This window comes from Schistocerca nitens, chromosome 2 (assembly GCF_023898315.1).
Source record: "Schistocerca nitens isolate TAMUIC-IGC-003100 chromosome 2, iqSchNite1.1, whole genome shotgun sequence".
NCBI lineage: Eukaryota > Metazoa > Arthropoda > Insecta > Orthoptera > Acrididae > Schistocerca > Schistocerca nitens.
Window position 1 is genome coordinate 194,979,567 of NC_064615.1, and position 14,426 is coordinate 194,993,992.

The following is a 14,426-nucleotide window of genomic DNA, read 5'->3' on the forward strand; positions in this document are numbered from 1 at the left end:
TCAAGTGATATGAGTGATACCTTGTGTACCTGCACTAGGTGTGGACAATGAAGACTCCAACTCCCAGAGAAAAAAGGCCAGGTGTTTCCTTCCATGTTAGTGGAATGGAAATCAAAACCAACCTTCTCCTGTGTCAACTGATGACAGAAATCTGGGTCCCAGCTACAATCAGCTGTAATATTTGTATAAGATTCAGCCAATGTCTGAGTGATGTCTCCCAGCAGTGTGAGGTGGCACCTCCATTCTCTTGCAGCTGCTACTAGTGGATGGGAGCTTCACCTGGAAATCCTCCTAATCGCTTCCCAATACTTGACTTGTGGATGTGGACCCACTGCTGGCGCTCAGGAACTCTTGCCAAAACCTTTCCTCATTTTCTCAAGTTATTCTCCTTCCTTTTTCCCTTGCCACCCAAATGTTGCAAATTTCCCATGTCTAGGGCACCAACTGAACCTTCTTGTAGCTACCCCCCTGTCCCCGATTGCAGAAAACCACTTATCAATCCACCAAGGGACTTACTGCTTCCTCGGTTTTCCTGAGACTTTGGAATGGATGCATTAGTGGCTTCTTGTATCATGGCTGTAATGGGATGCACCTAGTCCTGGACGTACCCACATTGCTAAAAAACAGCTAACTAGCTGTAAAGGATCCAGTTAGCCTCTCTGAACAGCCATCTCAGCAGCCTCCTTTAGAGATCTGCTCCATCTGGCAGATGGATCTAGACTCATGTTCATCAGTGTGATGTTTTCAGTTTGAGTGCAATCCTTAAGTACTTGATCCCTGAGACAAGTGGTGCTGGATCACCACAGTCCACTGTGTGTATTAAAATCTCCTAAAAAGAGAAAGGTAAGGGGCAGTTCCAGCAACAAGCTGTTGAGGATCTCACCGTCAACTTCTCATGGTGCAGTAGTACAACATAGCAGACTGTGACCTAATGTCGACCGCTAGTAGTGTTGCGATTAAGAGCACTGTTGAGTAATGGAATGTGTCCTTAATGAACATTGCTACCTCACCTCACCAATAAGGTAGTCTTTTCTGCGGGGGTGATAGCCTCCAAGAAGGTGTGTGTCAGTGGTTTTAAAATGGGTCTCCTGGAGACACAGGCAGACAGGTCTGTCCTCTAAGATGAGCCTCAATTCCCCAATTTGGATCCTGTATCCATTAATATTCCACTGAAGTAAGGGAACCATTTCAATGATGTTGTTTCAATTTACTCCTATCTTTGTGTTGGGACGTTGAGGCACTTGTAGAGCAAGGGGGAATGGAGGGGCTGTTAGGGTCTCGTCATAAGGCAACTAACTCTATGACACCCTTCTCGTCAGTCAGACATGCCAGAATGATGTTTGATGACATCTGGGGACAATACTGTGAATCTTTCCCTGTCCCTTTTCCCTTCAAGGATGATGGAGCAAGGTGACACTGGAAGACACTCTGCTTTAGGGCTGCCTTGTCTATGTTCACTGCTGAAGTGATGCACTTCTCTGGGTGTCAATGTTACCTGTATTGGTTTGACTTTTCTATGTTTGCTTTGGGATGTACAGCTGCAATTTGGGTGCCAGTGGAGGATAATAGTTCACTCGGCATCATATGCATTGAAGCACTTTTTTTGGAAACAGGTTTCTTCAACGAGGAAGCAAAAAATGTGGGAAAGACAGGGGTTTCATAGCCTCATATTCCTTCTTGGCTTCAGCATAAGGAAACCACTTTGTCACTTTTATTTCCTGAATTTTAAGCTCTTTGGCAAATACTGTGCAGTCTTTCCTCCACACTGGGTGACTCCCAGAGCAGTTGGTGTATACCACTGGAAAAGGGCAGTCAGTACCACATTCATGGGCTGCCTTTCCACATTTCCCCCAAGTTCCTTCACCTCTGTAACTCAGGGTTGTGTGGCAAAACCGATGACAGTCATTTTTATCTCACCATTATTTCCAGCACATTCTTTGTACAATGTTGAATAAGACCAGTGACACCCACTCTTGTTTCAGTTCCTAGATGTCCAAGTCCATTATATCATAGGATTGACTACACCCATGCTTGAGTTGAAGGAGCTGTATGTCTCAACGCTATCACAGTGGCCCAGTTTTTTTTTTTTTTTTTTTTTTTAGTTCCATAGAAGCACCACCTGCTTTGACCCGTTAGTTTCAACCAAAAAGATTTTAAGGTACCAATCTGACCCTTTATGAATATAGAAGGGCGACACTTTTTCAAATGTCCCCTCCTTCTTGTTCAGTAGAAACACAGTCTAGTTTAAGACTCCTTGATCCCTATTACAAAATACAATCTCATTAACAGGAGAACCAACCTCCCTCAGTATTTTTGTTGAGTAGGTGCGAATACTTCCAGATGGTACACCATCGCATTGAGAGTGGAGGTACTAATTTGATTCACCATGGTTTTCCCTCGAGCAGCTAGGGACATGACAGTCCACCCAGACAGAACCCACTTGCCTGGGTAAGCCTTACACAAAGAATATTAAAGTGGATGTGTTATTCTGATTATGACGCAAAGTTCCCTTAGGCATGCATGCATGCATGTCCATTGCAGTGACTACAGCTGTTATGAAATACATTACATGTATTCACAATTGTGAATAAGGACAACCATCAGCTGTAGAATGGAATGACTACAATGAAAATTTGTGCTGGACCGGGACTCGAACCCAGATTTCCTGCTTACTGCAAGCGGTCGCCTTACCATTTGGCTATCTGTGCACGACTCACGGCCAGACCCACGGTTGACAACATATGGAAGTTTGGGTCTGGCCATGAGTCATGCATGGATAGCCAAATGATAAGGCGACCTCTCGCGATAAGCGGAAAATCCAGGTTCGAGTCCCTCTCTGGCACAAATTTTCATTGTCATCATTCAATCCTACAGCTGATGGTTGTCCTTATTCACAATTGCAAATACATTTAATGTATTATATAAATTAGGTGCGGTGGCAGGTCCCCAGAGGTTGCTTGATAATGACTTCCACCTCACCAGCCACACATCTCATCAGTGCACACCATACCTTGACACTGACAGCTTTCTTTATAGAGGTTTTAACCATTCTCACAATTCGGGTGGTTAAGCCACGATCTCCGCTCCCTGTGACACACAACATTCCACGATTGCACCACATGGTGGTCGCGAAAGAATAGCCACAGCTTATGGTTACAGAGGACTGGCGACCTTGGATCACTAAACTTCTCGCAACAAACGAATGCTAAGCTCTCTCAGGTGCTCGTCATTTGAAACAACTCGAGACACAAACGAGGCTTTATCAAAAACATCACGGATGTGGCAAGCATTACACCCCTCTACCCCACAGGGAGGGAGGGAGGGAGAGGGGTGAGGGGAAGGGGGGATTTAAAATGGCATTCTATTTGACATCGAAGTTCCTACAGGATTGGACATTTCTTTCTGCAACTATTTTCAGAGAACTGTTACCATCCAGCTGCTGTAAAAGCATGTTATGAAGGAAATGACATAGTTGAGTTAACAGGTTGATATTATGGGCAAATACTATGCTGTAATGTTTATGGGCATTGTTATAGGCTTGGTCTTTGAATTCTATCAATAAATCATGGACTGAATACTGGCTACTGAAGTAACTGTTTCTATGTTGTACAAACAACATTGTTCACCACTGTATTTAGTTCCTGGAATAAAGCAACAACTGGGAGCTCAAAGACAAGGTATCAAATGCCAACGGAACTCTATGTTTTCTGTGTACTCCAGTTTTCAAACTGTCCGCGAGTTCAGAGGCAGCACTAGAAACAGAGAGTTATAAATGGTCTTAGACTCTATTTAAACTAGATACTGAAAAATGGTACATCTTGCAACTAAAGCTACTAAGAGTTAAATCTGCTTCCTCAATTTTAGGTGGACTTACCCTGAAAGACATTTCCAGATTTTCACCACCCCAGATGTCCATTCCTTCATCATATGCTCCTAATTCATAGAAGTAATCACGGTCAATTGAAAACAATCCACCTGCCATTGTTGGTGTCCGCAAGGGGGCAGTGCGATCTCCACTCCGCCTGTCCATTTCCCTCTGAGGCACCCGGTACCTGTAAAAAACAGATGCTGACCTGTTGGTATGAGCTTGATTTAACTTCCAGTGAGTCAATTACAAGTTACATGTTTCTGTCTTGTTCACTTGAACACTTTTACAATGTTATCACAAAACTTTTCCAGAAGAAAATTTCATATTACTTTGTTGGGATACACTAATCGGATACAGTTTGTATAATTATTATTAACAAGACAGGTTTCTAGCCACTTTAATAATGTAGTCGTAACAGTTGAGGTGAATAGGGATGAATAATTTTTAATTTTGTAAGACACACTTTTCTCCAAAGTTAATCCCTAGGATCACTGTGATGCTATGGCCTAGAGAGTATGTGCATGTATGTGTGCATGCATATGCCCACATGTCCGTGAAGGTACATGTTCTCATGCTTTATAAAAACAAGGCTATATCAATTATTTTGATTTGTTGTTTAGCTGTTAGCATTTTTTCCTTGTGGTAAGTATTTGCCTACCTCCCAGATAACAGTATGACCTTCCATTCTGTATCCTCTGCTTTTGCTGCTATTGATTTATTGACAATTTTTCATTCTTTAAAAAAATCATCTGTAAATATTACAGATGGTCCTTCTTTTGCTGGCAGCAAATTCTAGAACAACTAACTGGATCCATTTTTATGAATAACACTTTGTCGACAGTAATATCATTCGACACACATAATTAGCTTAGTTTCAATACATTTACAGTCTATACACCTCTTCTTCTACAATATCTAATTTTCCGTTGTGATTTTACATTATTAGGACTCAAATATATGTTCAGACTGTTTTCTTTCTTCACCTTTTCTGTCTCATTCATGATTTTCTTTTCTGTTTTACCACTGTCTCATTCATCATTTTCTTTTCTGTTTCACTATTTTCCTTGTTTGCTTAAGTGCTGCTGTTTTGTCTCGCATCACATGCACCTGATAGACATATCACTAACTTGGTAATAGAGCTGTATCAGGAACACAGCTGGTAAGAAATGGTTCAAGTACTGACACAATACAAAAGGGAATAAATTTCTCTCTTTCCTACCTGATAATCTTTGCATTAAGTAATGTTAAGTTTCCACAGTTTTGCACTACAAATATTTGTGGAAAAAAAAACAACATTTTGTCACATGTTCAATTAATACCAAAATAGTAGGCAAATCATATCAGCCAAACACAGAAGATCATTTTGATTCACAGCAGATCATATGCCACCCTCAACAACGCTAGCCGTGCTAGCAATGTAAGCTAAACTGCAGAGCAGTCTTAAAGTTCAGCAATCAGTTTCTAGTTGGTCCAGGTTTTATTTTATTTATTTTGACCTAATATCACTTTTATCTCTGGAAAAACTTTTCAAAATGTGGTTGGTCATCAAACACACACAAATTCATGCAATTAAGAACTCGTGCCCATATTGCAACACAAATAATGTTACTCTCATGTTTGCTTCTTTGTTATGGCATAATGCCAAACGTGCTAGAAGATTAAAATGTGCACTTGAAACGCAGTGAACAGTTGAAACTAGCCAATAATGTGGAATTAGACACTTCGTTTCAAGTAAATTCACTGCCTCAGCAGGAAACCCTTTTAAAAGCCAAACTTCTTTAGCAAACTGACAAAAATAACTTTATTGTTCTGCAAGGCGATTAATGCTTGACTGTCAGAAAGGTGGAAACAAAATAAAATCTGAAACTAGTAACATATTTTAGGCTTCCGTAATTATGTGAATATATTTTAATTCACTTGATAGCTCACAGCCACAGATATCCGTCTTGTTTTCATTTGATGTGAGAGCAGTAAACGAAGAGGAAACAGAAAAATCACTAAATGTAAACACGGGTCACGTGGAGACTACACCCCCCCCCCCCCCCCTCACTACAGCTCAGACTGCTCTGTGCATCAGACATCTAAAAAAAAAAAAATACTTTTCAAAAATAAGTTCATTTTGCAGCGCACATCTTTCTGAAGAGTCTGATACATAAAACATATATCTTCGAGGAAATGTAAGACACATTATTTGGTCTTAAGTGTGCAGTGCAGTGCCACGCCTCTTCAAACAATATTCTTATAGCGCAGGTCACTGTATTTCGCTCTGTGGAACTCAAACGTGTATATTTTGTAATGGATGCCATCAAACTATTTCAGGACAGTGGACATTAATATGTCCTGAAGTGCCTATCCTGCTCCCAGTGGGCCAGTTTGACATTGTGCCCAACCTCTCGCAATTAATACTGGATAGGATTGAGAATGAGGTCCCGAGTTCGAGTCTCGGCCCGGCACACAGTTTTAATCTGTCAGGAAGTTTCATTACTGGATAGGATTATTTGTAACCAGGAGAACAAGTACTCTTCAGAAAATCTGGACTCTTTATTGCCTATTAGCAAATAACTTGCTCTTCTGTGTAACATAAAATTAAATATAGGATACCTAAAACCAGTAAAGACAGGAGACAGGCAAGACAGTACACATTTCTTCAATCCTTAGGTCCTAGCGATTTTTCTCTCTGATCTTGCTACAGCTTTACATGGCGTTCTTTCCTTTCTGCGAAAGAACTATTACCTTATCAAAATTCGTCAAACGTTTTGCTACGTGAAGAATGGAAACGTCATTGTCTAATACTGAAAAAGCTGTTAATACAATTAGTACCCAAGACTGGTGTGGTTTCTCGATCTGATTACGTCTATTCTGTCACTGTGTGCCGGATAAAATGAAATAGGCCTTTCTAATATTGCAGAAATTGTAACACACACCAAATAAGCGACACTGTTTTGGCAATAATTATCAGTTTTATAACACGACAAAATAATTCAGTATCAATACGAAATACCTATTTGGCCTACTACAAGCAAAAAGCTTTACGTTAGAAAATAGTTTCACATTTCATTATTGGCTCCAGTTTCTCACACACGAGACCGTCATATTCTTTCATAATTTATGTGATGTCCCCATTTCTTCTCCTTCCTCATTCTAACAAACAGTCTTATCATCACTAATTCTGTAACTATTCCTACCACTGTCAAAACTCATTCTCCGGTTAACTTTACTACCCCTGCCACAATCACCGGTTTAGTTATCCAGAGATATCCAGTTAGTCGTTATTACAAGTTTGTACAATGCGTTTCCCACGCTACTCCCAGAATGGGACTTAAACGGCTGCTAGCCGGGGACTGCAACTGGCCCTGTCTAGTGTAACGATCTGGCCAAAAATTTTCTGTCAATATTTCACTTTCATGGATACATCGATAAGATAATACATAATCTTTCTTACCTGTTATTCCTGTTAGTCATTTATTTCCACTCTGGTGGTCTGAATCTATGGATTTCGCTAGTAATTATAACAATGCTGAACATTCGCAAAACAAATCAACCACATAAACAAGCAGCAGTTGGCATTCTCCGGTTCAGTTTTATTCCGCTCAGCTCATTAAGCCCCGTCCCATTTTGTCTACAGGAAAGTTTGTTTCTAGATGTGACGATGATTCCCTGGCAGAGGCATCACGTATAATATGTACGCATTCAAAAATCAACTTATAATTCATTCAGAAATCAGCTTAGAATGTGTTCAAAAACCAGCAGGTGTGCGTTTCAAAATCGTATGAATAATTGACTTGTGCTGGATGCTAGGTGCTTTGTGAAACAAGAATTTTTTCCTCAAAAATATGAATTTGCTCCCTCCCTCCTCCCCTCCCCCGAAATTGCCACCCGGTTCAGATACCCCGGTTTGCACCATTTTGTCATATTGATGTACTGTAACCACAGCGGTGCACAAACACTTTACACACTTAGCCATTTCGGAAATGCTTCCACCCTTGGCCCGAAAGCCAATGATCATGCCCTTTTGGATGTCAGATAAATTGCTCTGTTACCGCATTGCAACAATGATTGCAGTTTTCTGCATCCCCGACATGCTTTATATACCCTCCACTGCTAGTGCTGCCACCTGCTGTCTGTAAGTGGTTATTGCACATTGACATCGGACACAGGTGCTGGTCACAGTAACATGACTGGACTATATACCTAAAGCAGAGTGTATGTATGTATGTATGTCCGGGATCACTTCCCAAACCCCTGGATCAGTTTCAACCAAATTTCGAACACAAGCAGAAGGCTTCACATATATCAGGACTGTGGGGTTTATAATGTCCTAGCTCCAATAGAAGCTGATATATGGGCAAAAACATGTTGGACAGAGCATGGGGAAGAAGGAAATGGACAGAGAGAGGGGAGATGCATGAGGCAGGTGGAAGGTAGAAGGTGTAGAGGGCCGGTGAAAAAGGAAGAGGGGTAGTGGGCAGGTAGGAAAGGTAGAGGGCGAAGTGCAGATGGAAAAGGAAGAGGCGAAGGTGGAGATGTAAATGGAAGAGGGGATGTGCAGATGGAAGAGTAAGAGGGAGAGGTGCAGATGGAAAAGGAGGAAGAGGAGGAGGTGTAGATGGAAAGAGTAGGGGAGGTGTAGATCGAAAGAGTAGGGGAGGTGCAGATGAAAAGAGAGGAGGTGGTGCAGATAGAAAGAAAGGGGAGGTGCAGATGGTCAGGGTGAGGGTGGAGGAAGATATGATCAGAGGGTGGAAGAGATTGGGGGGGGGGGGGGGGGGGGAGATAAGAGAGAGAGAGAGAGAGAGAGAGAGAGAGAGAGAGAGAGAGAGGGCATGGTGGGGGGGTGGGGGGGGGGCAGTATAGGGGAACACAGTGAGTGGGAGAAAAAGAAGGTATGTTCAATATGTGCATCAAACACATTTGTGGATGAACCAGTGGGGAGAGGCTAGTACCACAATAGACAAAAATAAACAAAAATGAAAATATGCAAATGGTATCAACTTTGAATACATATATGCAAAATTATCTTGGCCTATACTGTAATTTATACATTCAATTGCTCTGGAAAATTCTCATGTAGCACATGGATAAAACATTTTTGCTTTGTTTATCATTTCTATTAGTTGCTCTACTAAAACTGCACAAAAAAATTAAAGGTACATATATTAGTAAAAGCAAACCCCATTAACTGAAAGCTGTTGTAGAATGTTCTTACCATCTGAAATTGAGCTTCCAGTTGAAACCTCCCCATGTCATGTCTGAGGCTGTTATGTACTCAAAAGTCTCATCAGATATGACATCTATAATTGGACAAACAACAGTTTTCCTGAAACACAAGTATCATGAATAGTACTTCTATAAGTTATTTATATACAAAAAATATTACCCACAACTAACTTATTGCAATTTCGCTAGCAAGCAAAGCCTGTTTCCATCACTTGTTAATAAAAAAATATAGACAACTCTGAGATACAAGTTTTATTCTACATCTACACTGATATTTTGCAAGTCACAGTATAGTGCATGATGGAGAGTATTTCACAATACATTCTTTGTCTGATTCGATTTAGGTATTGAGCAAAGAAAAAGTGGCTGTAAGAATGTTTTTCTAAGTGTTCTAATGCCACTCACCTTATTAAGATGATATACATATGAGATATACAACGGGAGCAGCAGATCTGCCGCACTGTTTACTAAAAATACCTTTGAAAGGAAGTTATTTTTCTGCAAGGGCAACTGTTTTATTTTCAAACACAATTTCATAATTTAGCAATTATCTAAAGTCGTCCACGTGTAAAATTGGTAACACACAACCCTAGCATGTGTTTAGTAACCCCGCAAGCATACAATACATTAAAATATGTTACTACAGCTACAAATTTTACACATGTTGCTGCATCCGACTTAATATTTATTTTAAGTGTAGTTAAACTTGGAAAAAATTTACCTTCCACACAAGCCTTATTATAACAAATGCACTCTCTCTCTCAATATTATGAAAAGGATAGTTGCTACTCACCATATAGCAGAGATGCCGAGTCGCAGTCGGGCGCACACACACACACACACACACACACACACACACACACACACACACACACACACACACACACAAACAAAAAAAAAAACTGCCAAACAAAGAGTTTGGCCAAACAGGCCTTCTTCAGAAAACACACACACACACACACACACACACACACACACACAGTGACTCTGGCTACCAAGGCCAGACTGCAGCCAGAGATTTTGTGTGTGTGTGTGTGTGTGTGTGTGTGTGTGTGTGTGTTGTGTTTATTCTGATGAAGGCCTGTTTGACCAAAAGCTTTGTTTGCCCTTTTTTTTGTGCCTATTTGCAATTCAGCTTCTTCACTGAAATGCGAGTAGCAATTACCCTTTTCAAAATATTGTCATTATTCCATCCTGGAGTTTCCATTGCTTGTACTCTCAAGAAATCCACAGTGATTGGACCTGTACTATATAAGACTATCGAGAACCTGTTCTTTACATTTCCCACAATGGTTTTGTGAAAACATCACCATTTTTATTCCAAGTATTCCATTAAGTTTATTGAGCTTCTGTTATACTTGCTTATGGGCAATAGTGAGTAAGTTACTTGCATGTTCTATGGATCACAAATACAACCTGTCACTATGATATGGAAGTTCTAAAATTATAGTAAATCTTCTCAGAGGAAAACATGACAACATGCTGATCATTTTCATGAACTCTTATCCTCCTCCTCCTCCTCCTCCTCCTCATCATCATCATCATCATCATCATCATCATCATCAGTGATCTGTGTGTTTTGAACATTGTTCCTTTGAATTAGGTATGCTTCATTGTTGTACTAAGCTGACACCTACAATATCTTCAAATTGTAAAATAACCCATGGATGAGTAAACATTTAATTCTGTGATGTCTTCTGACAGGCCTATCAGGGTTGCAAACACTCAAAGAAAACGCATATTTGCCCTAACACCTTTGGTGAAAGTTGCAATATTCAGCTTTTTGTTGACCATGTGACATGTATAACAGAAAACACAAAGAGGGGGCAGGAGGTATTTTATGAATTTTAATTGGATAGGTGAATACTTGCAGATATAAAAGGTGAACAAGCTGAAATTCATGAAAATTTTGCACTGGCAATGTTCATTAAGTCTTTATGGATAAATGACTTTAAACATTCAGTTGCAAAAGAACAGATGATTTCACTCCGGACAGTCCACTAGAATCAAAACAACACAAACCATCTACAACATTCACGATAGGGCAATGGAATATCAGAGGCTGTAGATGCCCTAGAAAGGTGACACACACCCATCTTGGCTAAGTGAGACTACTATGTACGAACGAGAAACACAACGTGGATGAGCCCTGTACTCCACGATTTCAAGGCATATCTGACAATATCTGGACACAATCCTCAGGACCTCTTGTGCGTGTTTGGAACTGGATGGGACTTTAATCCATTACAATATTCCAGTGTCCAAGCAACAACCCATAAATAACAATAGTTTTAAGGCTGTCAGGGTATCATCCAACCCGATAACTTACGACACAAGCAAAACTGTGACTGGAACCTTTACTCCTTCACACAAAAACAAACAACACATCATATAAGAATGACCTCTTTCACAAGAACAGTATCCAATTGCATAAACTAGCTGACAAAGCATCTCTTCATCATACACCTTGGTCTCTTGATTTAGCCCCAAGTAATTTCTTCCTGCCTTCTGCCTCAAAACCTCAGCTTGCAAGGAACAAATTTTCATCAAAGACTGAGCGGCAGGGGGTTGGACATGGTGGAGGGAAGTGAATGTCTTCACAATGCAATATTTTGCTGAGTCTCAAAGATTCTATTTTTGCTAGTGGAAACAGAAAGTTAGAATATTTGTGTGCCAAGTTTACAGGCACCAAATGAGCCTAAATGTAGAGACAAGGTGGATTTTCTCAGTACCAAAAACATTAATTTTAATTTTTTATCTGGTTAGTCATTCTAAAATAATTAATTGACAGCATTAAATTCAGTCCAGTACAATAAACATTAATGTACCGAATACAGGAAAAGATCGTAAAATGGTGAACTGATTAAATAAATTCTATATTGACACACTTTAACTAGCTGAGTAAGTTCAAAGGGCAGAGGAAGGCACTGTCTTCAATAGGAATATGCCCAGTAACACGCTGCCTTTTCAAATCGACATTTGAGCTGTCGACAGCTTTGACTTATGCAGACAACTTTGGTTTGGGGTGGGGCATAAGTTACAATAATTTTTCCTGAATGCTCTAAGAAAACATTTACCTGATAGCAGAGATAGTGACATTTAAAGTATGACCTGAGCTATTTATTTCATACACACCTGTCCTCTGAGATACGAGCCAGAAGGGGTTCCAGCCAGCCTTCGGTGCACTCACAGTGTGCATCCAGGAATGTAATAACCTCGCCCGTGACATGTTTGGCACCCAGTAGGCGGGCACGGATCAGGCCTGATCTCTTGTCTGTGCGTAGAACCTTCACTGGCACAGGCAGCCTTGATACGTATTCCTCAAGCTGGTGACCTAAGTGCTCTGTAAACATGTGGAAGGCCATAGTACATTCCTCTATTTTATGAGTACACTGCAAAAAATAAAGACAGAGAGAGAGAGAGAGAGAGAGAGAGAGAGAGAGAGAGAGAGAGAGAGAGAGAGAGAGTTTTATCCATTTATTTTCAACATAGTACAAAAATACTGCTTGTGCAAAAGCTGACAAATACTGGAGGATTCCTCTCAGAGCAATAAGAGTACTCCAAATATACGACGTCAACATGTACACAATTACTCTTTGAAAGAATATGTCACAGTTAATTAAGTGATGAATATTTAGAAATAACCAAGTTACTTATTTCAGTAATGGATCAATGCCTTCGATGGTGTACTGCCAGAGCTCGAACATTATCGTATATCAATTTTTCTGGAGCTAGGAAAAGAAATAACCTGGCCCCCCCTCTATATCTTCACTTGAAGCATGAGTACGAGTCACGTATTTTATATTATTATTATTATTATTATTATTATTATTATCTTTACTTTCTCAGACGTTAAGTCTGGTTAAGAATGGAGTGACGCGGACCTTTATCAAGTGTCACTTCCTTTTAACTGTACGGTATATGTTATATTGCATTTAGGAATTTTCAGGTAATTGAACATGTATCAATAATTATGGATTTCTGTAGTTGTATATATATGTTTGGATGTAGCTGTATTGCATTGATGTATTGGTGGATATTGTGTGGTATGACTCCTGTAGTTGATAGTATAATTGGTATGATGTCAACTTTATCCTGATGCCACATGACCTTGACTTCCTCAGCCAGTTGGATGTATTTTTCAATTTTTTCTCCTGTTTTCTTTTGTATATTTGTTGTATTGGGTATGGATATTTCGATTAGTTGTGTTAATTTCTTCTTTTTATTGGTGAGTATGATGTCAGGTTTGTTATGTGGTGTTGTTTTATCTGTTATAATGGTTCTGTTCCAGTATAATTTGTATTCATCATTCTCCAGTACATTTTGTGGTGCATACTTGTATGTGGGAACATGTTCTTTTATTAGTTTATGTTGTATGGCAAGTTGCTGATGTATTATTTTTGCTACATTGTCATGTCTTCTGGGGTATTCTGTATTTGCTAGTATTGTACATCCGCCTGTGATGTGATCTACTGTTTCTATTTGTTGTTTGCAAAGTCTGCATTTATCTCTTGTGGTATTGGGATCTTTAATAATATGCTTGCTGTAATATCTGGTGTTTATTGTTTGATCCTGTATTGCAATCATGAAACCTTCAGTCTCACTGTATATATTGCCTTTTCTTAGCCATGTGTTGGATGCGTCTTGATCGATGTGTGGCTGTGTTAGATGATATGGGTGCTTGCCATGTAGTGTTTTCTTTTTCCAATTTACTTTCTTCGTATCTGTTGATGTTATGTGATCCAAAGGGTTGTAGAAGTGGTTTTGAAATTGCAGTGGTGTAGCCGATGTATTTATATGAGTGATTGCTTTGTGTATTTTGCTAGTTTCTGCGCGTTCTAGAAAGAATTTTCTTAAATTGTCTACCTGTCCATAATGTAGATTTTTATGTCGATAAATCCCCTTCCTCCTTCCTTTCTGCTTAATGTGAATCGTATTCTATATTTGTGGCATTGTGATCGTGTAAGTGATTGAGTGCTTCTAGGTCTGTGTTACTCCATTTCACTACTCCAAATGAGTAGGTCAGTATTGGTATAGCATAAGTATTTATAGCTTTTGTCTTGTTTCTTGCTGTCAATTCTGTTTTCAGTATTTTTGTTAGTCTATATTTTTCTTTTAGTTCTTCTTTAATATTTGTATTATCTATTCCTATTTAATGAAAACTTTCGCACAATAAACACAGATGAAATGATTTATTTAATTTTCGACTGCCTTCCCAAACTATGGCAACGGCCTTGCCGCAGTGGCTACACCGGTTCCCGTGAGATCACCGAAGTTAAGCGCTGTCGGGCGTGGCCGGCGCTTGGATGGGTCACCATCCCGCCGCCATGTGCTGTTGCCA

General features: G+C 39.9%; 1 protein-coding gene across 4 annotated transcripts in view; it reads right to left on the bottom strand.

Annotated features, from left to right (window-relative positions):
• The window catches only part of LOC126235892 (polypeptide N-acetylgalactosaminyltransferase 5), a 248,367-nt gene that overhangs the window by 36,462 nt on the left and 197,479 nt on the right, over positions 1-14,426 (bottom strand). For all 4 annotated transcript variants that reach the window (XM_049944824.1, XM_049944823.1, XM_049944826.1 and 1 more), the window contains exons 4-6: positions 12,221-12,428; positions 9,075-9,185; positions 3,875-4,052 (exon numbers count right to left, since the gene is read on the bottom strand). In XM_049944824.1, the coding sequence (XP_049800781.1) occupies positions 3,875-4,052; positions 9,075-9,185; positions 12,221-12,428 (497 nt within the window). The remainder of the gene's footprint in view (positions 1-3,874; positions 4,053-9,074; positions 9,186-12,220; positions 12,429-14,426) is intronic.